Consider the following 22,170-nt stretch of genomic DNA (forward strand, 5'->3'; position numbering starts at 1 on the left):
GGCCAAAGGTACAAAAGGCTCTGCTTTTCTAATATTGCTAAGAAAGCTCAAATCCCAATTAGACAGGCCAGATTGCTGCTCATGGTTCTTGGTGTGGAAGGATAACAGCCTGTGTGTAACTCTAATATGAAAGGCTGGATTGCTGTGAAAAGTGTATGCTTTATATGCACTGAGCAGGGACTGTGGTTTTTAGCTCATTTCCCTTCTTATCAAGCACCACAGCCTCTAAAGACTTCTGCAGTTTGCTTTCCTGTTATCCCAAGTGACATGTGTTTCAGACCATCCTTGCCGTTCCCCCACCTGGAGGGAGGGAGTGAGCAAGCAATGGAAGGCTGCCTCAAGCTCCTCACCTTTTACTCAGGGTATGGCAGCCTAAACCCCAAGTTTGCCCTGAGCAAGGAGCCATTATTATTTATCTAGACAACAACCTAGAGAAGCAGAGGAGTTGCAACTATCTGGTGCCGTGGGTTCCTACAATGATCGCTGGTTTCATAAATGGGAAAACAAAGCTTGCACAGCGCAATTCTTCTGGCCATACGGGACACTTTGCAGGTCATTTTACAGCTGCCTGTGAGAACTCTGCTTGGGTTCCCATCAGTCCTCCAGCATTTTTTCCATTGGTCTTACTTCGTTTCACATGACGCACTAAGAGATAACAAGATACAGTCTGCGTAAGGCGCTGCTCTCTCTCCTCTACCCTTCCCAAAGCCCATTGCACAGCCCTTGTGTGCTCAGGGCAATATCAAGCCGCCGTCGCTTCCTCCCCTCCGGGAACCGGAAAGTACACTGGAGCTTCACGAATGTCGTGAAGCCCTTACCACCATTAACATTAACGACGACACTCTTGGAACCAAAAATTCCCTTGCTTGTACCAGAAAACAAGCATACATTTTCACAAGCCCTTGCACTATAGATCTCCTTAGATTGTGCGCACGTTAATTTAGATGTATCTCGCAAGAGCCAGGCCTTGCTTGCCGTGGAGAAACTACGGCTGCTGCTGATAGAAGCTAAAGAGGGCACAGGCCCTGCGCTCTGCCCCGTGCGGGCAGAGATGGGGCCATCGGCCCAGCCTCAGCTCATGCAGAGGGTGCTGTGGCCCTGCCTGGGGCTGGCCAGCCTGGGCACGTGGCTCCAGAGACAGCTCTGTGGGTCACCCACAGCCATTACAGAACGGGCTGTGCCCCGCTGCTTAACCCAGCAGCTGCTCTGCCGCCCTCCTCCCTCCTCCAGCCCTCACTGCTCCCTTCCCTCTGCGTGTGGATCAAGCTCTCCTCCTCCTCCTCCTCCTCCTCCTCCTCAGCATTTTACTCCCCTCAGCATCTGCTCTGCCCACAAGAAAGCAAAGAGGGAAGACTGCAGCAGATCTCCAGGCAGCCGGGAAGCCCATGAGAAAACCCTACGAAAATCTCTAGCAGGCAGCCAGCCCCAGCCTCCTGCCCTCAGAGACGTGGAGGGACATCCCTGTCCTCTCATCTGAAACTGCCAACACACATGCCTGACTTGCCCGTGAAATGAGGGTCGAGAAGTGGGCAGGGACGGCGCCACTACTCCCCAAGGAAGAAGAGACCACTGCGCGCTTATTTCAATGGACGTGACTTTATTAGGAGAGCTCCTGCTCCCTGGGAGGGCCCGGCCGGGAGCTGCTGCTCACTGGGTCCATGCCCCGTTGGGCCCTGCTCCACCTGCACAGCTGCAAGGGGAAGAGCACAGTCAGCCAGGGCTGGGGGTTGGGGTGCCAGGAATGGGGCTGCTCTCTGTGCTCCTAACCAGCAGCACGGGGGGTCGCTCCCCACAGGCAACAGGAGCCAGCCTTGCTGTGTCCCCAGGGGGGCTGCTCCCACCCTGGCTCTGCCCCTTGCTATGCCCCGGCCTCGCTGGCACTGTGTCCCCATAGCATCCATCACTCCCATCAGGAAAGTCTCAGCGGAGAGCCCACCGAGTCCTTCCCCATCACCTCTCGCAGACAGTCCCAGGCAGCCCCTTCCCCCCAGCAGCCCTGGCGATACCCCAGCCCCACAGACTACTGCACCCAGCCCCACTCACTCCAGGAGCGCAGCATCTGCAGCCTGGCGTGTCACTGTCACATGCTGTTGCTCTCCTCTGGAGATCCCTGCGGGAGCTGGCGCTCTGCTTCCAAAAGCCTGTGCCTTTGCCCTTGCAGCTCCTCCCCTCTCCTTGTTCTTGCCAAATTAGGCCTTGATTTTTCTTGGAGCTTGGCACAGACTCTCTCGAGGCACGGCAGGATGAGGATGAGCCCACAGCAGATGCTGCCCGGCAGAGGTGGTGTCTCCCTCTCCAGTGTCCTGTGCCCAGGCGCCACATGTGAGGGCAGAGGCCTGGTGAGGGCCTGGTGTGGCTGAGACCCCGCCTGCCCAGCTCGCAAGAATGAAGCTGTGGAAAGATGGAGCCCCTTTGCCTGCTGGGTGGCGGCAGCCCTTTCCTCCTGCCCCTGCTGCCTCTTGCCCCTGCCCTGGGGTGGGTGCCTGTGTCCTGCTCTTCCTGCGCCCAGGGCTGCAGCATCAGATGGAGGTGAGGTCTGCAAGCCTTCCTTGCCGGAGAGTCTCTGGCGCCGAGCTTTACCGCATTTGGGGCAGAGTCTCCTGGAGCTGGCTCTGTCCTTGGGGTTTCCCTTGCCCTTCCCCTGCTCTGGCTCCTCTGTTAATACCCGTTGGCAGACTTGCTCCAGACTCATTCTCAGCTTAAAGACAGGACTCCTTTGGCGATTTCTGTCCTTGCTCATATTTGTGGTGATATTGGTGGGCAAGGCAGCCGGCACGGGCGCATCCTGCACTGCTCTCCGTCCCCTGCAGTGAGGGCAGCTTTCAGCCACATGTCTGCAGCGCTGTGAGCCAACGGGGTGCCCTCCTGTCGTGTCCTTCCTTGGGGCCCCAGCCTTGTCTGGGAGCCACACCAACATTTCCTCCAGCAGCTGGTTCTGCGCTTTGTGAGCAGCTTGGCTGGCCTTGTGGGAATCGATGAGGGCTGTGAGGAGCCCTTCCAGCTGGGAGACTGGAACACTGGTCCCTGCAGGGGCTGGAGCCGGTGGCAGAGCTGAGGGGCCCTCCTCACTGTGTTGTCTCTTCTGGGAACGTTTTCTTGGAGGAGCTCTCCTGGCTGCTGGCAGCTCTGGTGTCTCCTTGTCCTCCCTGGAGATGCTCCAGCTCTCGCAGGACTGGCTGTGTTTTTCCTGGGGGACACTCTTCTTTGATGGCAGCTCTGGTGTCCTCATGTCCTCACTGGAGCTGCTCCAGCTCTCATGGGACTGCCACAGTTGCCCCTGGTGAGCTTCCTCGCTCTGCAGCAACGCCTGCTCTGCCTGGCTGGGAGGGCAAGGGCTGCGCACATCCCCTTGTGTCCCAGGACCCTGATCCTTCCTGCTGGTGGCCAGCAGGGACTCCTCAGTGTCCTTGCTGCTGCTGGCTGTTCCCCCACGCTCTCTTTTGCAGGCTGATACCTCCTTGTCCTTCCAAGACATCTCCTGTGCTGCTCTCAGGAAAGCACTTGGAGCAGAGCAGGCTTGACCCTGCTGCTGTCCCGGGCATGCCATGACAAGGTCTGTAGCCTCTTCTTCTTCAGGGCTCTCTTCCTCTGGCTGCCTCCTGCTCTGAGAGCTGAGTCTCTGCTCTCTGCTCATGGGAGATGTGGGACACCTGCTCTTCTCCTGCTTGGGGCCTGGGGGCTCTTCTGCAGAGCACCTGGTCTGAGCATGCCTGGTCCAGTGCTGCAAGGGGGAGCGATATGGCAGCCCAGCACCTCTGTGTGGAGGGGGAGGCTGGGAGGCTTTTTGCCCTGCGACAGGGGCCGCAACCTTCTTGCAGGCCGGGATCCTTGCTGGTGGCCCAAAGCGCTGTTTCATCTGCATTTTTATGATGTGCAGCTCTAGCTGCTTTTTGACAGTGTTGTCGAGGAAGGGCAGCTCCTGCACGCTGGGAACCACCACCTCATCAGGCTCAGCATGCCACTGAGGTGTTCGAGGAGCTGAGCTTGGCAACTCCTGCTGAGGTTCACCCAGACTGGCTGACAGGCCTGCTTCCTGCTGCCATTCATTTTCCTGGATGAGACACTCCAAGCTCTCCTTGCCATTCCAGCTGAAATCCAACTCCACAGCACTGAACTCGGCTTTGCCTGGGAAGGTTTGCCTCTGCATGCTGGAAACCTGCTCCGTGTCTGGCTTTGCAGGCAGTGGTGGTGGGCTAGGAGGCCAGGACAGGTCGGCGTGCAGGGATTTGCAGACAGCAGCCGGCAGCCCCAGTTGCATCTCAAGTTTCTTCTTCTGGACACGCTCCTCCAAGTCTTCTTGGGCATCAGGGTACAAGAAAGTTGTCTCCGTTTCCCCGACGTGGAAGCCCAACACTCCTGGGCATTGGGGGGGCACATCCAGGTGGACCTCAAGGTGCTGCTGCTGCAGGCCACTGCCAGCCATGTGGCAGCTGGCCCCCACTTCCCTGCCAGGTGGGCGAGTCGCCAGGTCCTGCTGCTTCTCCTGGCTAGGCCGGGGATCCGCGAGGACAGGCTGCACGCTAGAGCCTTGAGCCAGACCTTCTCCATCAGTGAAAGAGGAGAAAGACTCCCCTGAAAAAGAGCTGGCTTGGCTCCCCAAAGTTGAAGTGAGGGAATAATCGCTAGCAGGGGAGAAAGACGTCCCTGAAGAGAAGCTGGCTTCACTTGCTGAGTCACAAGTGATGGAGCTGCTGTTGATGGCCTCCCAGGTGAGCCTGTGCGAGAGGGAGGAGGTGAAGCTTGAGCCCAGCAGCCACAAGCTCTCCCTATGCCCCCTAAGGAGATGGCAGGCTGTGTTACTGCCATGGGGTCCGAGTGTGTGCCCAAAGTCCCCTGCCTGCCTGCCAGAACCCAGCAGGTCCCTCTCCCCCAGAAAAGGGGAGGACACTGTCAGCTCTGCTCCAGAGAAGAAAATCCCTCCCCAAAGGCCTCCTCCCTGAGATCTGAGGCCCTTGGATTTCTCCTTGCTCTCCCCAAGCCATTCCCCCTCAGCCCATGCCCCCCACCCTGTCCCCTCCTCAGCTGCCTCACCTCTTTGAGGCCTCCTTCACAGATCTGATTATGTTATCAAAGTTCAGGTCCATCTCCCAGCGATCCGTGATGAGCATCTCCAGGACTCCAGTGTATCTGCATGTGGGCAGAGGGCAGTATGAATGGGCTCTCTCTTGCTGGCGGCTCCCAGAGGGGGCTGCTGCACTACAGAGGGAAGGGCTCCACTTACTGGGACCCAGAGGACCCTGAAGACTCCTCTGGATCTTCCTCCCAGAGGGAAAAGGCTGCTGGAAGGGGAGATGGCAAGTGAGCGGATGGGGCAGTCCCTCACAGGAGCCCCGGCAGAGGCAGAGCGGGGCGGTGGATGTGTGGGGTCTCAGGGTTTCCTTTGCAGGGCACCTGCCCTTGCCCAGGAGCCGCTCACCTCTGGGCTCCTCATCGCTGCCCCTCCACCTTCTCTTCTTGCAGCTGCCTTCCTACACAGGCAGAGAAAGCAGCCGGTGAGAGAGCAGCGTCTCTCCTCCGCAAGGGTGCCCTGGCTCCTGGCAACCACTGCACTGGCAAGGGGCAGGTCAGGGACCCGTGGGGAACTTTGCACTGGGCAGTCTGGCCATGGCCCGTGGCTACAGGGGCAGACCGAGGGCAGATGCAGGGGGGCCAGGAGAGTTTCCTGCCCTGCAGGTGATGGTGATGCTCCCATTGCTCTTTCTCACCAGGGCAGGCAGGCATTTCCCCAGCCCAGGCTGGTGCCAAAGGGAGGCTGCGTTGTGTGTGCAGCCCAGCGGTGCCCAGGACCAGGTCCCACCTTCCCAGCAGGATTTTCTCTTGTGGAAGAACCGTGACAGTTTGGACATGATTTTTAAATCCCCTCTTCAAAATGCACCTGTACAAGAGCTGCTGCAGTAGCAGCACAGGACAGTCGGGGCTGGAGCTGGCACAGCTGGGACCAGCTGCACACACGGGCTCTGCCTGCTCGTCGCCACCAGCCACGCAGGCACCAGCTAAACCAGGGCCCCACCAAGGCCAGGCCCGTCTCTGCCCTGACCCTCCTGGCCCAGGCTGGCCAGGGCTGGGCTGGGCAACTGCCTCCCCTTCACTCTGCCCAGGCAGCAAGACTGACTCCTACCTTGTGCTTGTTGAAGGTCAGCAGGAGGTAGAAGGTGAGCACCAGCATCAGGAACCACAGGAAAGCTGGAGAGATGACACCGTCCATGGCGATGGGGGAAAAGTTCATTTCTCAGGGATCAGACCTCCCTCTCACGCGCCAGGTCTGCACACAGGCAAAGGGCAACCTCCTTCTCTGCGGAGCCAAGGAGATATTGTCAGTTCCGTTACTGCATTCACAGCCTCCTCAGATCCTCAGCAAACACCTGGGATTATTATTCCCATTAGTTACAAGGAGACCAACAGCCCAAGTCCAGATTCTCTGGTCAGGAGAAGAAATCTTCATGAACAGGACAATTACTCTTTACAAACATCCAAGGATCTACCCCTTTGTTCAGGGGCAGTGCTCACCCTTCCTGTGGTCCCTGGGTCTAGGATCGACAGCAACAATCTTCTGAAAACACGCCGAGAAGAACAATCCTAAAAGAACAATTTCAGCGTCTGCTCCCAGGCTCTCTGTCTTTGTTGCTTCCCAAGCCAAAGACCCTTTTTATTCCCCACTGGGCTTTGGGCACTGCACTGGGATGCTCTCTTATCTGCAAGCCAGGCTCAAAATCTACCCCAAACACTGCTGGGTTTCCAATACCCTTTCAAGAATCCTTTGTATTTCAGCCTTATGTCTAAAGTGAGGGGAAGCTCAAATCACTCTCTTTGATCCTATTGACACCAGGCCGCATCCACACAAATGAGTTTGCAAGGGTTGCTGGACCCTGAGTTTCTGGGCCTGCCCACAAGCACAGCGAGAGCCCACCCTGCCACAGAGACCTTGGTGAGGAGCTGCCGGACTCAGCTCAGTGTGCTTACCTGCTCTTTCAGCTCTCTTCACCTGTCAGCTCAGAGGCAAAGTGACACCCATCCTCCCGACATATACGCTGGCTCACGTTTGTGATGCGGTGATGACACAGGGTTTTCTTCTCTTCAGCAGCGATGATGCTGCCACAGCTAAGCTAAGGCAACATTTGTGATGCAGTGATGACATGGGGTTGTCACCTTGTACCAGAGGGGGCCCTCCCAGAGCTGAGCCTAACCAAGGGAGTCAGTCAACAGTCATCCAAGCACGAGGCAACTGCCTGCATGGCTAGAGGAAGCACTACAGCCAGCCCAAGGCTACCACCGTCCAGGGCTATGTAAAACCTCTGGCCTTTCACAGGGAAGGGCAAAATCCCAATGCCTGGGCTACCCGCCACCTTCTGAGGGGGTGTGTACAAACTGGGGCCTGGCGCTGGAGTCCAGCAAGGAGGCTACTGTGATACTGTAACACCATGAGGTTGCTACTACTTTACCAGAGATGGTGCTCCAAGAGCTAAGCCAGAGCAGTGGCCGTGATGTAATTGCTCCCCAAAGAGGGAACTCGTGAGCTGGGAGCTGGGAGCTACAGCCCAGGCAGTGCTACTGAGAGATGTTGCCTGGAGTAGAGAGGGAAAATGGATTGAGCTGGGGAAAGCACACACAGCCCTGGCTGCTTGGCTGGCCAGGCCAAAGGCTCCTTGTGGAGCTGGGGATCCTGATGCAGGCACCGTCCCACAGCTTCATCCTGATGTGAGCAGTAGAGCCATTCATGATGGCCTATCATCCCATTCTGCCCGATGCAGCGCCAAGAAGGTATATGTTTGTACCGCTAGCCCCATACCGCTCCCTTTAGCACAAAGATCTGTTCAGTTTTGTTCAGCATCCTGCCTATGCAGTTTGCTCTCTTTCATAGCTCTCAGAAATCTTATTAAGTCATCTTTCCCATTAAACAGTTCTTCCAAAGTGTCCCAAGCCGCTTTCCTTCCATGTAACTTCTTACTGGAGTGTATTCTCTCCTAGGCTTCAATCACAAACTACACTGATGCAAAGTCCTCTCCTCAGCTCACTTCTCTTGATCTTTGAAGCTTGGCCTCCTCACCTTAGCTCTCCATGAAGAATGGAGCAAACGATACTCTGCGGAGCATAACATGATTGTACACAGTACTCTCTGAAGGCCAGTCTATTCAGCGTAAGCTGTGGTGCGCTGCAGAGCTGTGTCTGACTTCAGCCTGTGCTTCGGTAAAAAAAATTGCAGCTCCCCCCCTTCAGATACTCTTGCCTAAGCAGATACCCTTAGCTCAGCCCTTCATTGTTTGTTAGTTCCGTATTCCAAGGCATGAAGTGTGTGCTCCTTTATTAAAAACTGCCCAGGAAATTCCTGTAGAGAAGTGTTTTCCTTTTGTATTGAACAGGAGTGCATTCACCTAGCACTAAGGTCAGCCTAACATCAATCTGGTGAAAGAGGGCACCTGGGAGAAAAGCTACAGCTCCATAGTCTTTACTTATCTTCTTGCCTTGAGTACTGTAGACCAGCTTTCTGCAATGCCATTGGTGAAGTGCCTCAGTTGCTTGACGAGAGCAGCAGTGGTGGTCAGAGAGCACAACACTGCAGAGGCAGACTAACCATCCAGTTAACTCTGACTTGGTCCAAACCTTATTATTTACAGCCAAGTCCTGCATGATCCTAAATCACATTTTAAAGCCTCTCAGATGAACTGTGATTGAACAAAGATAAAAGAGTTAAAAAGTCTCCACTAGCAGTAGCTAATACATGGTCATACCAGTCCATACATGATCAACCTGTGCATGCAGTTAGACAGTCCGACACAGAGATTATTGTCTTCTACTTAGATCTCTGGCCAATGACATCTAGAAATCTTCCTGAGCATCACAAATATTTGTAAATGGTGTTTACAGCTGGTCAGGTAGCCTGCAGGTCTGACGCATATTGGATATCTGAAGGAAAGAGTCTTTGGAATGTGGAATTCTGCTAGCAGAATTTACAAAAGTCTAAAAGTTATAGACTGATTAAAACTAGATTAAAAGTAGGTACGTTCACATGAATGGGTGAGTTCTTTCTTAAAAGACAGAAAACTCTCAATGGAGGCAGATATCTAAATACGTACGAGGATATGGGCTCAATAAAAAGTATCAGTACAATAGTTGGGTATTGGAGGCCAAAGGTACAAAAGGCTCTGCTTTTCTAATATTGCTAAGAAAGCTCAAATCCCAATTAGACAGGCCAGATTGCTGCTCATGGTTCTTGGTGTGGAAGGATAACAGCCTGTGTGTAACTCTAATATGAAAGGCTGGATTGCTGTGAAAAGTGTATGCTTTATATGCACTGAGCAGGGACTGTGGTTTTTAGCTCATTTCCCTTCTTATCAAGCACCACAGCCTCTAAAGACTTCTGCAGTTTGCTTTCCTGTTATCCCAAGTGACATGTGTTTCAGACCATCCTTGCCGTTCCCCCACCTGGAGGGAGGGAGTGAGCAAGCAATGGAAGGCTGCCTCAAGCTCCTCACCTTTTACTCAGGGTATGGCAGCCTAAACCCCAAGTTTGCCCTGAGCAAGGAGCCATTATTATTTATCTAGACAACAACCTAGAGAAGCAGAGGAGTTGCAACTATCTGGTGCCGTGGGTTCCTACAATGATCGCTGGTTTCATAAATGGGAAAACAAAGCTTGCACAGCGCAATTCTTCTGGCCATACGGGACACTTTGCAGGTCATTTTACAGCTGCCTGTGAGAACTCTGCTTGGGTTCCCATCAGTCCTCCAGCATTTTTTCCATTGGTCTTACTTCGTTTCACATGACGCACTAAGAGATAACAAGATACAGTCTGCGTAAGGCGCTGCTCTCTCTCCTCTACCCTTCCCAAAGCCCATTGCACAGCCCTTGTGTGCTCAGGGCAATATCAAGCCGCCGTCGCTTCCTCCCCTCCGGGAACCGGAAAGTACACTGGAGCTTCACGAATGTCGTGAAGCCCTTACCACCATTAACATTAACGACGACACTCTTGGAACCAAAAATTCCCTTGCTTGTACCAGAAAACAAGCATACATTTTCACAAGCCCTTGCACTATAGATCTCCTTAGATTGTGCGCACGTTAATTTAGATGTATCTCGCAAGAGCCAGGCCTTGCTTGCCGTGGAGAAACTACGGCTGCTGCTGATAGAAGCTAAAGAGGGCACAGGCCCTGCGCTCTGCCCCGTGCGGGCAGAGATGGGGCCATCGGCCCAGCCTCAGCTCATGCAGAGGGTGCTGTGGCCCTGCCTGGGGCTGGCCAGCCTGGGCACGTGGCTCCAGAGACAGCTCTGTGGGTCACCCACAGCCATTACAGAGCGGGCTGTGCCCCGCTGCTTAACCCAGCAGCTGCTCTGCCGCCCTCCTCCCTCCTCCAGCCCTCACTGCTCCCTTCCCTCTGCGTGTGGATCAAGCTCTCCTCCTCCTCCTCCTCCTCCTCCTCCTCAGCATTTTACTCCCCTCAGCATCTGCTCTGCCCACAAGAAAGCAAAGAGGGAAGACTGCAGCAGATCTCCAGGCAGCCGGGAAGCCCATGAGAAAACCCTACGAAAATCTCTAGCAGGCAGCCAGCCCCAGCCTCCTGCCCTCAGAGACGTGGAGGGACATCCCTGTCCTCTCATCTGAAACTGCCAACACACATGCCTGACTTGCCCGTGAAATGAGGGTCAAGAAGTGGGCAGGGACGGCGCCACTACTCCCCAAGGAAGAAGAGACCACTGCACGCTTATTTCAATGGACGTGACTTTATTAGGAGAGCTCCTGCTCCCTGGGAGGGCCCGGCCGGGAGCTGCTGCTCACTGGGTCCATGCCCCATTGGGCCCTGCTCCACCTGCACAGCTGCAAGGGGAAGAGCACAGTCAGCCAGGGCTGGGGGTTGGGGTGCCAGGAATGGGGCTGCTCTCTGTGCTCCTAACCAGCAGCACGGGGGGTCGCTCCCCACAGGCAACAGGAGCCAGCCTTGCTGTGTCCCCAGGGGGGCTGCTCCCACCCTGGCTCTGCCCCTTGCTATGCCCCGGCCTCGCTGGCACTGTGTCCCCATAGCATCCATCACTCCCATCAGGAAAGTCTCAGCGGAGAGCCCACCGAGTCCTTCCCCATCACCTCTCGCAGACAGTCCCAGGCAGCCCCTTCCCCCCAGCAGCCCTGGCGATACCCCAGCCCCACAGACTACTGCACCCAGCCCCACTCACTCCAGGAGCGCAGCATCTGCAGCCTGGCGTGTCACTGTCACATGCTGTTGCTCTCCTCTGGAGATCCCTGCGGGAGCTGGCGCTCTGCTTCCAAAAGCCTGTGCCTTTGCCCTTGCAGCTCCTCCCCTCTCCTTGTTCTTGCCAAATTAGGCCTTGATTTTTCTTGGAGCTTGGCACAGACTCTCTCGAGGCACGGCAGGATGAGGATGAGCCCACAGCAGATGCTGCCCAGCAGAGGTGGTGTCTCCCTCTCCAGTGTCCTGTGCCCAGGCGCCACATGTGAGGGCAGAGGCCTGGTGAGGGCCTGGTGTGGCTGAGACCCCGCCTGCCCAGCTCGCAAGAATGAAGTTGTGGAAAGATGGAGCCCCTTTGCCTGCTGGGTGGCGGCAGCCCTTTCCTCCTGCCCCTGCTGCCTCTTGCCCCTGCCCTGGGGTGGGTGCCTGTGTCCTGCTCTTCCTGCGCCCAGGGCTGCAGCATCAGATGGAGGTGAGGTCTGCAAGCCTTCCTTGCCGGAGAGTCTCTGGCGCCGAGCTTTACCGCATTTGGGGCAGAGTCTCCTGGAGCTGGCTCTGTCCTTGGGGTTTCCCTTGCCCTTCCCCTGCTCTGGCAACTCCTCTGTTAGTACCCGTTGGCAGACTTGCTCCAGACTCATTTTCAGCTTAAAGACAGGACTCCTTTGGCGATTTCTGTCCTTGCTCATATTTGTGGTGATATTGGTGGGCAAGGCAGCCGGCACGGGCGCATCCTGCACTGCTCTCCGTCCCCTGCAGTGAGGGCAGCTTTCAGCCACATGTCTGCAGCGCTGTGAGCCAACGGGGTGCCCTCCTGTCGTGTCCTTCCTTGGGGCCCCAGCCTTGTCTGGGAGCCACACCAACATTTCCTCCAGCAGCTGGTTCTGCGCTTTGTGAGCAGCTTGGCTGGCCTTGTGGGAATCGATGAGGGCTGTGAGGAGCCCTTCCAGCTGGGAGACTGGAACACTGGTCCCTGCAGGGGCTGGAGCCGGTGGCAGAGCTGAGGGGCCCTCCTCACTGTGTTGTCTCTTCTGGGAACATTTTCTTGGAGGAGCTCTCCTGGCTGCTGGCAGCTCTGGTGTCTCCATGTCCTCCCTGGAGACGCTCCAGCTCTCACGGGACTGGCTGTGTTTTTCCTGGGGGACACTCTTCTTTGATGGCAGCTCTGGTGTCCTCATGTCCTCACTGGAGCTGCTCCAGCTCTCATGGGACTGCCACAGTTGCCCCTGGTGAGCTTCCTCGCTCTGCAGCAACGCCTGCTCTGCCTGGCTGGGAGGGCAAGGGCTGCGCACATCCCCTTGTGTCCCAGGACCCTGATCCTTCCTGCTGGTGGCCAGCAGGGACTCCTCAGTGTCCTTGCTGCTGCTGGCTGTTCCCCCACGCTCTCTTTTGCAGGCTGATACCTCCTTGTCCTTCCAAGACATCTCCTGTGCTGCTCTCAGGAAAGCACGTGGAGCAGAGCAGGCTTGACCCTGCTGCTGTCCCGGGCATGCCATGACAAGGTCTGTAGCCTCTTCCTTTTCAGGGCTCTCTTCCTCTGGCTGCCTCCTGCTCTGAGAGCTGAGTCTCTGCTCTCTCATCATGGGAGATGTGGGACACCTGCTCTTCTCCTGCTTGGGGCCTGGGGGCTCTTCTGCAGAGCACCTGGTCTGAGCATGCCTGGTCCAGTGCTGCAAGGGGGAGCGATATGGCAGCCCAGCACCTCTGTGTGGAGGGGGAGGCTGGGAGGCTTTTTGCCCTGCGACAGGGGCCGCAACCTTCTTGCAGGCCGGGATCCTTGCTGGTGGCCCAAAGCGCTGTTTCATCTGCATTTTTATGATGTGCAGCTCTAGCTGCTTTTTGACAGTGTTGTCGAGGAAGGGCAGCTCCTGCACACTGGGAACCACCACCTCATCAGGCTCAGCATGCCACTGAGGTGTTCGAGGAGCTGAGCTTGGCAACTCCTGCTGAGGTTCACCCAGACTGGCTGACAGGCCTGCTTCCTGCTGCCATTCATTTTCCTGGATGAGACACTCCAAGCTCTCCTTGCCATTCCAGCTGAAATCCAACTCCACAGCACTGAACTCGGCTTTGCCTGGGAAGGTTTGCCTCTGCATGCTGGAAACCTGCTCCGTGTCTGGCTTTGCAGGCAGTGGTGGTGGGCTAGGAGGCCAGGACAGGTCGGCGTGCAGGGATTTGCAGACAGCAGCCGGCAGCCCCAGTTGCATCTCAAGTTTCTTCTTCTGGACACGCTCCTCCAAGTCTTCTTGGGCATCAGGGTACAAGAAAGTTGTCTCCGTTTCCCCGACGTGGAAGCCCAACACTCCTGGGCATTGGGGGGGCACATCCAGGTGGACCTCAAGGTGCTGCTGCTGCAGGCCACTGCCAGCCATGTGGCAGCTGGCCCCCACTTCCCTGCCAGGTGGGCGAGTCGCCAGGTCCTGCTGCTTCTCCTGGCTAGGCCGGGGATCCGCGAGGACAGGCTGCACTCTAGAGCCTTGAGCCAGACCTTCTCCATCAGTGAAAGAGGAGAAAGACTCCCCTGAAAAAGAGCTGGCTTGGCTCCCCAAAGTTGAAGTGAGGGAATAATCGCTAGCAGGGGAGAAAGACGTCCCTGAAGAGAAGCTGGCTTCACTTGCTGAGTCACAAGTGATGGAGCTGCTGTTGATGGCCTCCCAGGTGAGCCTGTGCGAGAGGGAGGAGGTGAAGCTTGAGCCCAGCAGCCACAAGCTCTCCCTATGCCCCCTAAGGAGATGGCAGGCTGTGTTACTGCCATGGGGTCCGAGTGTGTGCCCAAAGTCCCCTGCCTGCCTGCCAGAACCCAGCAGGTCCCTCTCCCCTAGAAAAGGGGAGGACACTGTCAGCTCTGCTCCAGAGAAGAAAATCCCTCCCCAAAGGCCTCCTCCCTGAGATCTGAGGCCCTTGGATTTCTCCTTGCTCTCCCCAAGCCATTCCCCCTCAGCCCATGCCCCCCACCCTGTCCCCTCCTCAGCTGCCTCACCTCTTTGAGGCCTCCTTCACAGATCTGATTATGTTATCAAAGTTCAGGTCCATCTCCCAGCGATCCGTGATGAGCATCTCCAGGACTCCAGTGTATCTGCATGTGGGCAGAGGGCAGTATGAATGGGCTCTCTCTTGCTGGCGGCTCCCAGAGGGGGCTGCTGCACTACAGAGGGAAGGGCTCCACTTACTGGGACCCAGAGGACCCTGAAGACTCCTCTGGATCTTCCTCCCAGAGGGAAAAGGCTGCTGGAAGGGGAGATGGCAAGTGAGCGGATGGGGCAGTCCCTCACAGGAGCCCCGGCAGAGGCAGAGCGGGGCGGTGGATGTGTGGGGTCTCAGGGTTTCCTTTGCAGGGCACCTGCCCTTGCCCAGGAGCCGCTCACCTCTGGGCTCCTCATCGCTGCCCCTCCACCTTCTCTTCTTGCAGCTGCCTTCCTACACAGGCAGAGAAAGCAGCCGGTGAGAGAGCAGCGTCTCTCCTCCGCAAGGGTGCCCTGGCTCCTGGCAACCACTGCACTGGCAAGGGGCAGGTCAGGGACCCGTGGGGAACTTTGCACTGGGCAGTCTGGCCATGGCCCGTGGCTACAGGGGCAGACCGAGGGCAGATGCAGGGGGGCCGGGAGAGTTTCCTGCCCTGCAGGTGATGGTGATGCTCCCATTGCTCTTTCTCACCAGGGCAGGCAGGCATTTCCCCAGCCCAGGCTGGTGCCAAAGGGAGGCTGCGTTGTGTGTGCAGCCCAGCGGTGCCCAGGACCAGGTCCCACCTTCCCAGCAGGATTTTCTCTTGTGGAAGAACCGTGACAGTTTGGACATGATTTTTAAATCCCCTCTTCAAAATGCACCTGTACAAGAGCTGCTGCAGTAGCAGCACAGGACAGTCGGGGCTGGAGCTGGCACAGCTGGGACCAGCTGCACACACGGGCTCTGCCTGCTCGTCGCCACCAGCCACGCAGGCACCAGCTAAACCAGGGCCCCACCAAGGCCAGGCCCGTCTCTGCCCTGACCCTCCTGGCCCAGGCTGGCCAGGGCTGGGCTGGGCAACTGCCTCCCCTTCACTCTGCCCAGGCAGCAAGACTGACTCCTACCTTGTGCTTGTTGAAGGTCAGCAGGAGGTAGAAGGTGAGCACCAGCATCAGGAACCACAGGAAAGCTGGAGAGATGACACCGTCCATGGCGATGGGGGAAAAGTTCATTTCTCAGGGATCAGACCTCCCTCTCACGCGCCAGGTCTGCACACAGGCAAAGGGCAACCTCCTTCTCTGCGGAGCCAAGGAGATATTGTCAGTTCCGTTACTGCATTCACAGCCTCCTCAGATCCTCAGCAAACACCTGGGATTATTATTCCCATTAGTTACAAGGAGACCAACAGCCCAAGTCCAGATTCTCTGGTCAGGAGAAGAAATCTTCATGAACAGGACAATTACTCTTTACAAACATCCAAGGATCTACCCCTTTGTTCAGGGGCAGTGCTCACCCTTCCTGTGGTCCCTGGGTCTAGGATCGACAGCAACAATCTTCTGAAAACACGCCGAGAAGAACAATCCTAAAAGAACAATTTCAGCGTCTGCTCCCAGGCTCTCTGTCTTTGTTGCTTCCCAAGCCAAAGACCCTTTTTATTCCCCACTGGGCTTTGGGCACTGCACTGGGATGCTCTCTTATCTGCAAGCCAGGCTCAAAATCTACCCCAAACACTGCTGGGTTTCCAATACCCTTTCAAGAATCCTTTGTATTTCAGCCTTATGTCTAAAGTGAGGGGAAGCTCAAATCACTCTCTTTGATCCTATTGACACCAGGCCGCATCCACACAAATGAGTTTGCAAGGGTTGCTGGACCCTGAGTTTCTGGGCCTGCCCACAAGCACAGCGAGAGCCCACCCTGCCACAGAGACCTTGGTGAGGAGCTGCCGGACTCAGCTCAGTGTGCTTACCTGCTCTTTCAGCTCTCTTCACCTGTCAGCTCAGAGGCAAAGTGACACCCATCCTCCCGACATATACGCTGGCTCACGTTTGTGATGCGGTGATGACACAGGGTTTTCTTCTCTTCAGCAGCGATGATGCTGCCACAGCTAAGCTAAGGCAACATTTGTGATGCAGTGATGACATGGGGTTGTCACCTTGTACCAGAGGGGGCCCTCCCAGAGCTGAGCCTAACCAAGGGAGTCAGTCAACAGTCATCCAAGCACGAGGCAACTGCCTGCATGGCTAGAGGAAGCACTACAGCCAGCCCAAGGCTACCACCGTCCAGGGCTATGTAAAACCTCTGGCCTTTCACAGGGAAGGGCAAAATCCCAATGCCTGGGCTACCCGCCACCTTCTGAGGGGGTGTGTACAAACTGGGGCCTGGCGCTGGAGTCCAGCAAGGAGGCTACTGTGATACTGTAACACCATGAGGTTGCTACTACTTTACCAGAGATGGTGCTCCAAGAGCTAAGCCAGAGCAGTGGCCGTGATGTAATTGCTCCCCAAAGAGGGAACTCGTGAGCTGGGAGCTGGGAGCTACAGCCCAGGCAGTGCTACTGAGAGATGTTGCCTGGAGTAGAGAGGGAAAATGGATTGAGCTGGGGAAAGCACACACAGCCCTGGCTGCTTGGCTGGCCAGGCCAAAGGCTCCTTGTGGAGCTGGGGATCCTGATGCAGGCACCGTCCCACAGCTTCATCCTGATGTGAGCAGTAGAGCCATTCATGATGGCCTATCATCCCATTCTGCCCGATGCAGCGCCAAGAAGGTATATGTTTGTACCGCTAGCCCCATACCGCTCCCTTTAGCACAAAGATCTGTTCAGTTTTGTTCAGCATCCTGCCTATGCAGTTTGCTCTCTTTCATAGCTCTCAGAAATCTTATTAAGTCATCTTTCCCATTAAACAGTTCTTCCAAAGTGTCCCAAGCCGCTTTCCTTCCATGTAACTTCTTACTGGAGTGTATTCTCTCCTAGGCTTCAATCACAAACTACACTGATGCAAAGTCCTCTCCTCAGCTCACTTCTCTTGATCTTTGAAGCTTGGCCTCCTCACCTTAGCTCTCCATGAAGAATGGAGCAAACGATGCTCTGCGGAGCATAACATGATTGTACACAGTACTCTCTGAAGGCCAGTCTATTCAGCGTAAGCTGTGGTGCGCTGCAGAGCTGTGTCTGACTTCAGCCTGTGCTTCGGTAAAAAAAATTGCAGCTCCCCCCCTTCAGATACTCTTGCCTAAGCAGATACCCTTAGCTCAGCCCTTCATTGTTTGTTAGTTCCGTATTCCAAGGCATGAAGTGTGTGCTCCTTTATTAAAAACTGCCCAGGAAATTCCTGTAGAGAAGTGTTTTCCTTTTGTATTGAACAGGAGTGCATTCACCTAGCACTAAGGTCAGCCTAACATCAGTCTGGTGAAAGAGGGCACCTGGGAGAAAAGCTACAGCTCCATAGTCTTTACTTATCTTCTTGCCTTGAGTACTGTAGACCAGCTTTCTGCAATGCCATTGGTGAAGTGCCTCAGTTGCTTGACGAGAGCAGCAGTGGTGGTCAGAGAGCACAACACTGCAGAGGCAGACTAACCATCCAGTTAACTCTGACTTGGTCCAAACCTTATTATTTACAGCCAAGTCCTGCATGATCCTAAATCACATTTTAAAGCCTCTCAGATGAACTGTGATTGAACAAAGATAAAAGAGTTAAAAAGTCTCCACTAGCAGTAGCTAATACATGGTCATACCAGTCCATACATGATCAACCTGTGCATGCAGTTAGACAGTCCGACACAGAGATTATTGTCTTCTACTTAGATCTCTGGCCAATGACATCTAGAAATCTTCCTGAGCATCACAAATATTTGTAAATGGTGTTTACAGCTGGTCAGGTAGCCTGCAGGTCTGACGCATATTGGATATCTGAAGGAAAGAGTCTTTGGAATGTGGAATTCTGCTAGCAGAATTTACAAAAGTCTAAAAGTTATAGACTGATTAAAACTAGATTAAAAGTAGGTACGTTCACATGAATGGGTGATTCTATTTAAATAGCGTCTTCTTTGTTAGGATGTGTGTTTGTTACCCTTCTGCTCAGTCTTTTTGTAAACTTATTCTGTACTTATTCTGTATGCACCATACATTTTATACCTTTATCATGCTGTTTTCCTCACTGAAATAAAAGCTAAATCCTTAAAGTAAATAGAACGTATTAACAACTGTTGTCATCACAATACATTCACACTGTCTGGGTTTAATCTTCATGCTGATTTTTGTGGAGTTTAACTTGCTAGAGAAAATAAAATGGCCTGGTAATACAACCCTCTCTGTACTACAAGATGGAATTGTTGAAGACGGAGGAAAAAAGCGACTGCCGTGGCCTGCTTTAGTAATACATTTGAACATCACTTTATTATAAAGAGTCAAGAAGTTGTAGGAGTTCTTGAGTTATTCAGCAGAAGCTTTTGAAAGTTTTCTCATGTGAGGAAAAAATCTAGTAACTGTGAGAAAAATCCAGATGAAAAAAAGGACCTGAAAACATACATATTGCCAAAAGTATCCACAATAATCAAGTTTTAATCAGGTTATAATGGCCAAAACACTCTCTTTGTTTCCATCTAAATGTTCTCAGACAAATCCATAATTCAGCTTCATCCAAGTCAGAGGCTTTGATCATACATACCCTGACAGCCAGCATTTTAAGTAACCTTCTCCCTGAGAAATATTTTCTGCTGCAGCACAATTCAGAATGCCAGCATTAGGATTGAGACTCTCTCAGCAGCTTATGTTCAGATTTCATGCAGTAATGGCTCTGTCGGTCACTTATGTGGAGAGCGCTATGGAAAATGGTACTTTTCTGTGTGAGCTTGACTATACTTCTTTGTTTTCATATCTTCAAGTGCTTATTAGCATTCAGTCTCTGCTATAAACAGGCAGGTACTTGCTTTTCTTCTGCCTGGTAATTTTGTCTTTGATACTCCTTTCAAAAGGAAGTAGCAACATGCCCCAGCTAGATTTCTCCACCAGTATTAAAGAGGGAACTGTTTCACTTGTCAAGGTATTGCCATTGGGGCTTTTTCGGGTGGAAAGGAACAATATTTGCAGCCAACTTATTCAAGGCCAAAGGAGAAGTATTTGTGTATTTGCAGGGAGAAAGCACACACACCGCAACCAATGAAATAAATACCGTCATCTTAGTCATTCACACTGGCAACTGCCTTTACAAACTCCATGGGGAAGCTGTATCTAGGTTACTCCCTCTAGGTCCCTGCTTCTTCATAAAATCTGTAAAGGCAGGCAGAGGCTCCTGATTGCAAGGGTCTGTCAGGATCAGTCTCTCCACATACTGTTTTCAGGGAGGATGAACATGCAGGGATCACAAAGTCAAAGCTAACATCAAGTTTGTTTCATTACACCGCTTTACTGATGATGTGGCCTGTAGATCCAATGCCCCAGAAATGAATAATAGGACAGATCAATCCTGCTGCTTTAATGCTAATTGCATATATTAATCTCCTGGATCCCAATCTGCAGAGTCAAGAAATGCTGCTGTTACTGAACTCAGTTTTAAAATGGTGGCTATCATCTGTTTGGCTGTTCCTCACCATCCTTAGAAATGGGGGTAACACAGGGAGGTTAGCTATTGTCTTCATAGGCCTTTAGAGTGGTGTTCACCTGATTTTAGCCCTCTAGAAGTTGTGCAGCTAGTGTAACCTGGTTGCCTAGGCTCTGTCCACAGTATATGGAGACAGAAACGGGCATTCCTGGAGGGGTAGGGAGAACTGGAAGTTAAAATAAATCAGACATTAGCAAAGTATCTAGACATATAGGTGCTTATTTGCCAGATAGCTAAAATTTTAGGTGAGCTGAATCCCACCTTAAAGTTTAAAATAGTGCCCTGTGCAGTGAATCATCCTTTCGGCTGAAGGACTAGGCTCCAATACCTCATTGTTCCTCACTTGTTCCTTGAGGGGGCTGAAGACGTTTAAGGATCTGGTGTTAGAGCACAGAACAAGGTTAGCTAAGCAGTAGTGATGAAAAGTGAATTGTTTAAGCCATGTTTTAAATGAGAAATGAGCTGACCGCACAGATTAATGCTTATGATTAAAGCATTCCATCAGGAAGGAATATTTATTACAATTTAAGAAGTACGGGGCAAATCATTGAGAAACCAAACGCGGATCCTGGAAGTGCTGGCTGATGACCCTAGATGTGTGCTCCACGTTGTGTAATATCCTGTTTCCATAACCAGATGCTGTGGAGGAAGGTAAAAGCCCCATCACAGGCAGAGCTGTGAATAAGGTTTCACAGAAGGGTTGGATAAAAGCTTCTCCCTGTACTTTTTGCTGTGCCCAGGAAATCGGTCACTTGACAATGCAAGCTGGTGTTCCCTTCTCCAGAGCACTGTGCGTTTCCACTGTGTAGAAGCCCTGGACTCTTGGCAGCAAGCAGGATATGTTTTTTTGGCTGGAAAGGCAGAGAGCATTGCAAGGAGGAGGTGTATTTCCACTTCGCTAACCAGCATTCCTCTCATCCCACACTTGCTATAGTCCTGACCACAGAATACAGGTAGGGGGTCTTCATGAAGTCCCACACTAGCCTCTGGTGGATAGAAATTGATTCTGTGAGAGCCTATAACCCTTCCAAAGCCTTTGTTAATATTTAGTATTAGCTTTGGATATTCTTTTTTAGTTGTAAAAATGACCAACTTCCTTTTATATATCTTTCATGACAACTTTGAGGCCTTGAAGTCATTTTATGGAAACACATGTAATATTCTGCATTTGTGGAATGAAGCATTTCCTTTTACTGGCTTTGAATTAACACCTTCCAATTCTATTGAATATCCCTTTGTTCTTGTGCTGTGAGACATCCAGTGACTCTCAAAGTGTCCTTCTCTGCCATTTAACATGGAAGAAACTCTCAGGGGAAAGTTTATATTCAAAACAAATTGTCTGGATGGGAAAGCATCATGAAAAGAAGGACTTTGAACACCAGGGTCACCAACATAAATCAAACCAATAAGCAAAACAAACAAGCAAGCAAAGAAAAGTCCTAAAGAAATAAAGTTATGTAAGAAAGTATTGAAAAAAGTCAACCGAGCCACTCAATTTTGTGAGCTATACAGGCAGAGAAAAAGATAAACTTCAAAGAAATCAAATCCTACCATTAGCCCAATTGGTCTACCTTGCTTTTGCCAACAATTTTGCATATGTGGGATAGATGATTCAGAGGCAGATGAGCCCAAGAAGCAGTTACATCCAGCCACTGAAGTGTAACCACAATTTTTTTTCCAAGATTGAAAGCTGACCTCAAAAGCTCTACAGAGGGAAGGAGAGAGCCAGCTGAGATTGTGGTGTGTGTTTGGGAGAGTTGGCAAGCCTGATCCTTGGGTCTAAACTTACCCTGTCCTCAGAAAGTAAAAGTACCATTTATTCAGAATAAATATAGTCCACAAGGAAAATCTGTGGCATTGCAGTACCAAACATCCAGTTTTATAATGCTGAAAAGACACCAGAACGGTCATCAAAGATGCTTCACCATCCAATTTAGACCTTTATTTATCAGACCTTTACTGGTACCTCAAGTCTGACTGCTTTGTCACTAGCCTCTTCTGAAACTTTTCTCATGGTTAATCTTACCTCTTCCACATGGACCAGTGAGTCGTTATATTCCCCCAAAAGTCAAGTGAAGTCCCCTCAGATAGTGTACCATATAATACTCTTTCTGGGCACCACTTGGTGATCCAGTTCAGCACCTTTCCTCTTTCAAAATCAGAAGATCCAGAACTTTTAATAGCAATCATCCTTCATATGACTCCAAACATGAGGTAAGGCCCTCCCTTGGACTAGAATTTGCAGCAATCTTTAGCCATGTCTCCAGGTGCTGTTCTTTTTTTTTATTTTTCCCTGCAGAGCAGCAGTCCCCAAGGGATATACTTTGTCTGGACATCCTTTCTCAGGATCTATACCAACAATCAGTGTTATCTTCCTCATTCAGCACTTTCCCTGGGAAGTGCGAAGCTCCCTGCAGATGTGCCAGCCCACATAATTACATACCTCTGAGCACTAT

The 22,170-nt window shown here is 52.8% G+C and overlaps 2 protein-coding genes across 14 annotated transcripts; both read right to left on the reverse strand.

Annotated features, from left to right (window-relative positions):
• Positions 1–1,576: 1,576 nt before the first annotated feature.
• Positions 1,577–7,740, reverse strand: LOC135327798 (uncharacterized). 7 transcript variants are annotated; one of them, XM_064508424.1, is made up of 6 exons: positions 6,961–7,740; positions 6,508–6,576; positions 6,119–6,292; positions 5,032–5,468; positions 2,044–4,715; positions 1,577–1,690 (listed from the first exon to the last, which is right to left on the reverse strand). In XM_064508424.1, exons 3-5 carry the CDS (start codon positions 6,224–6,226, stop codon positions 2,081–2,083), a joined length of 3,180 nt encoding a protein of 1,059 aa, XP_064364494.1. In that variant the 5' UTR covers positions 6,227–6,292; positions 6,508–6,576; positions 6,961–7,740; the 3' UTR covers positions 1,577–1,690; positions 2,044–2,080. The 7 variants fall into 7 exon arrangements, with proteins under 7 accessions (XP_064364494.1, XP_064364496.1, XP_064364495.1 ...); XM_064508426.1 differs by having other exon boundaries at positions 5,032–5,127; positions 5,222–5,279; positions 5,417–5,468; positions 6,119–7,740; XM_064508425.1 differs by lacking the exon at positions 6,508–6,576.
• A 2,674-nt stretch (positions 7,741–10,414) lies between these two features.
• Positions 10,415–16,863, reverse strand: LOC135327797 (uncharacterized). Of its 7 annotated transcripts, none has more exons than XM_064508416.1 (6): positions 16,084–16,863; positions 15,631–15,699; positions 15,242–15,415; positions 14,155–14,591; positions 11,164–13,838; positions 10,415–10,810 (listed from the first exon to the last, which is right to left on the reverse strand). In XM_064508416.1, the coding sequence occupies exons 3-5, from the start codon at positions 15,347–15,349 to the stop codon at positions 11,201–11,203; spliced, it is 3,183 nt and encodes a 1,060-aa protein (XP_064364486.1). In that variant the 5' UTR covers positions 15,350–15,415; positions 15,631–15,699; positions 16,084–16,863; the 3' UTR covers positions 10,415–10,810; positions 11,164–11,200. The 7 variants fall into 7 exon arrangements, with proteins under 7 accessions (XP_064364486.1, XP_064364489.1, XP_064364488.1 ...); XM_064508419.1 differs by having other exon boundaries at positions 14,155–14,250; positions 14,345–14,402; positions 14,540–14,591; positions 15,242–16,863; XM_064508418.1 differs by lacking the exon at positions 15,631–15,699.
• Between the last annotated feature and the right edge of the window lie 5,307 nt (positions 16,864–22,170).

The sequence above is a fragment of the Dromaius novaehollandiae genome, chromosome 3 (genome assembly GCF_036370855.1).
Source record: "Dromaius novaehollandiae isolate bDroNov1 chromosome 3, bDroNov1.hap1, whole genome shotgun sequence".
Lineage (NCBI taxonomy): Eukaryota > Metazoa > Chordata > Aves > Casuariiformes > Dromaiidae > Dromaius > Dromaius novaehollandiae.

Coding starts and splice junctions, on each gene's coding strand:
- LOC135327798 (XM_064508425.1), bottom strand. CDS start 6,226: ATGAACTTTTCCCCCATCGCCATGGACGGTGTCATCTCTCCAGCTTTC. Junction 5,469..6,118: donor TGACCTTCAACAAGCACAAG/GTAGGAGTCAGT, acceptor CTGCCTGTGTAG/GAAGGCAGCTGCAAGAAGAG. Junction 4,716..5,031: donor GTGAAGGAGGCCTCAAAGAG/GTGAGGCAGCTG, acceptor CCTCTCGCACAG/GCTCACCTGGGAGGCCATCA.
- LOC135327797 (XM_064508418.1), bottom strand. CDS start 15,349: ATGAACTTTTCCCCCATCGCCATGGACGGTGTCATCTCTCCAGCTTTC. Junction 14,592..15,241: donor TGACCTTCAACAAGCACAAG/GTAGGAGTCAGT, acceptor CTGCCTGTGTAG/GAAGGCAGCTGCAAGAAGAG. Junction 13,839..14,154: donor GTGAAGGAGGCCTCAAAGAG/GTGAGGCAGCTG, acceptor CCTCTCGCACAG/GCTCACCTGGGAGGCCATCA.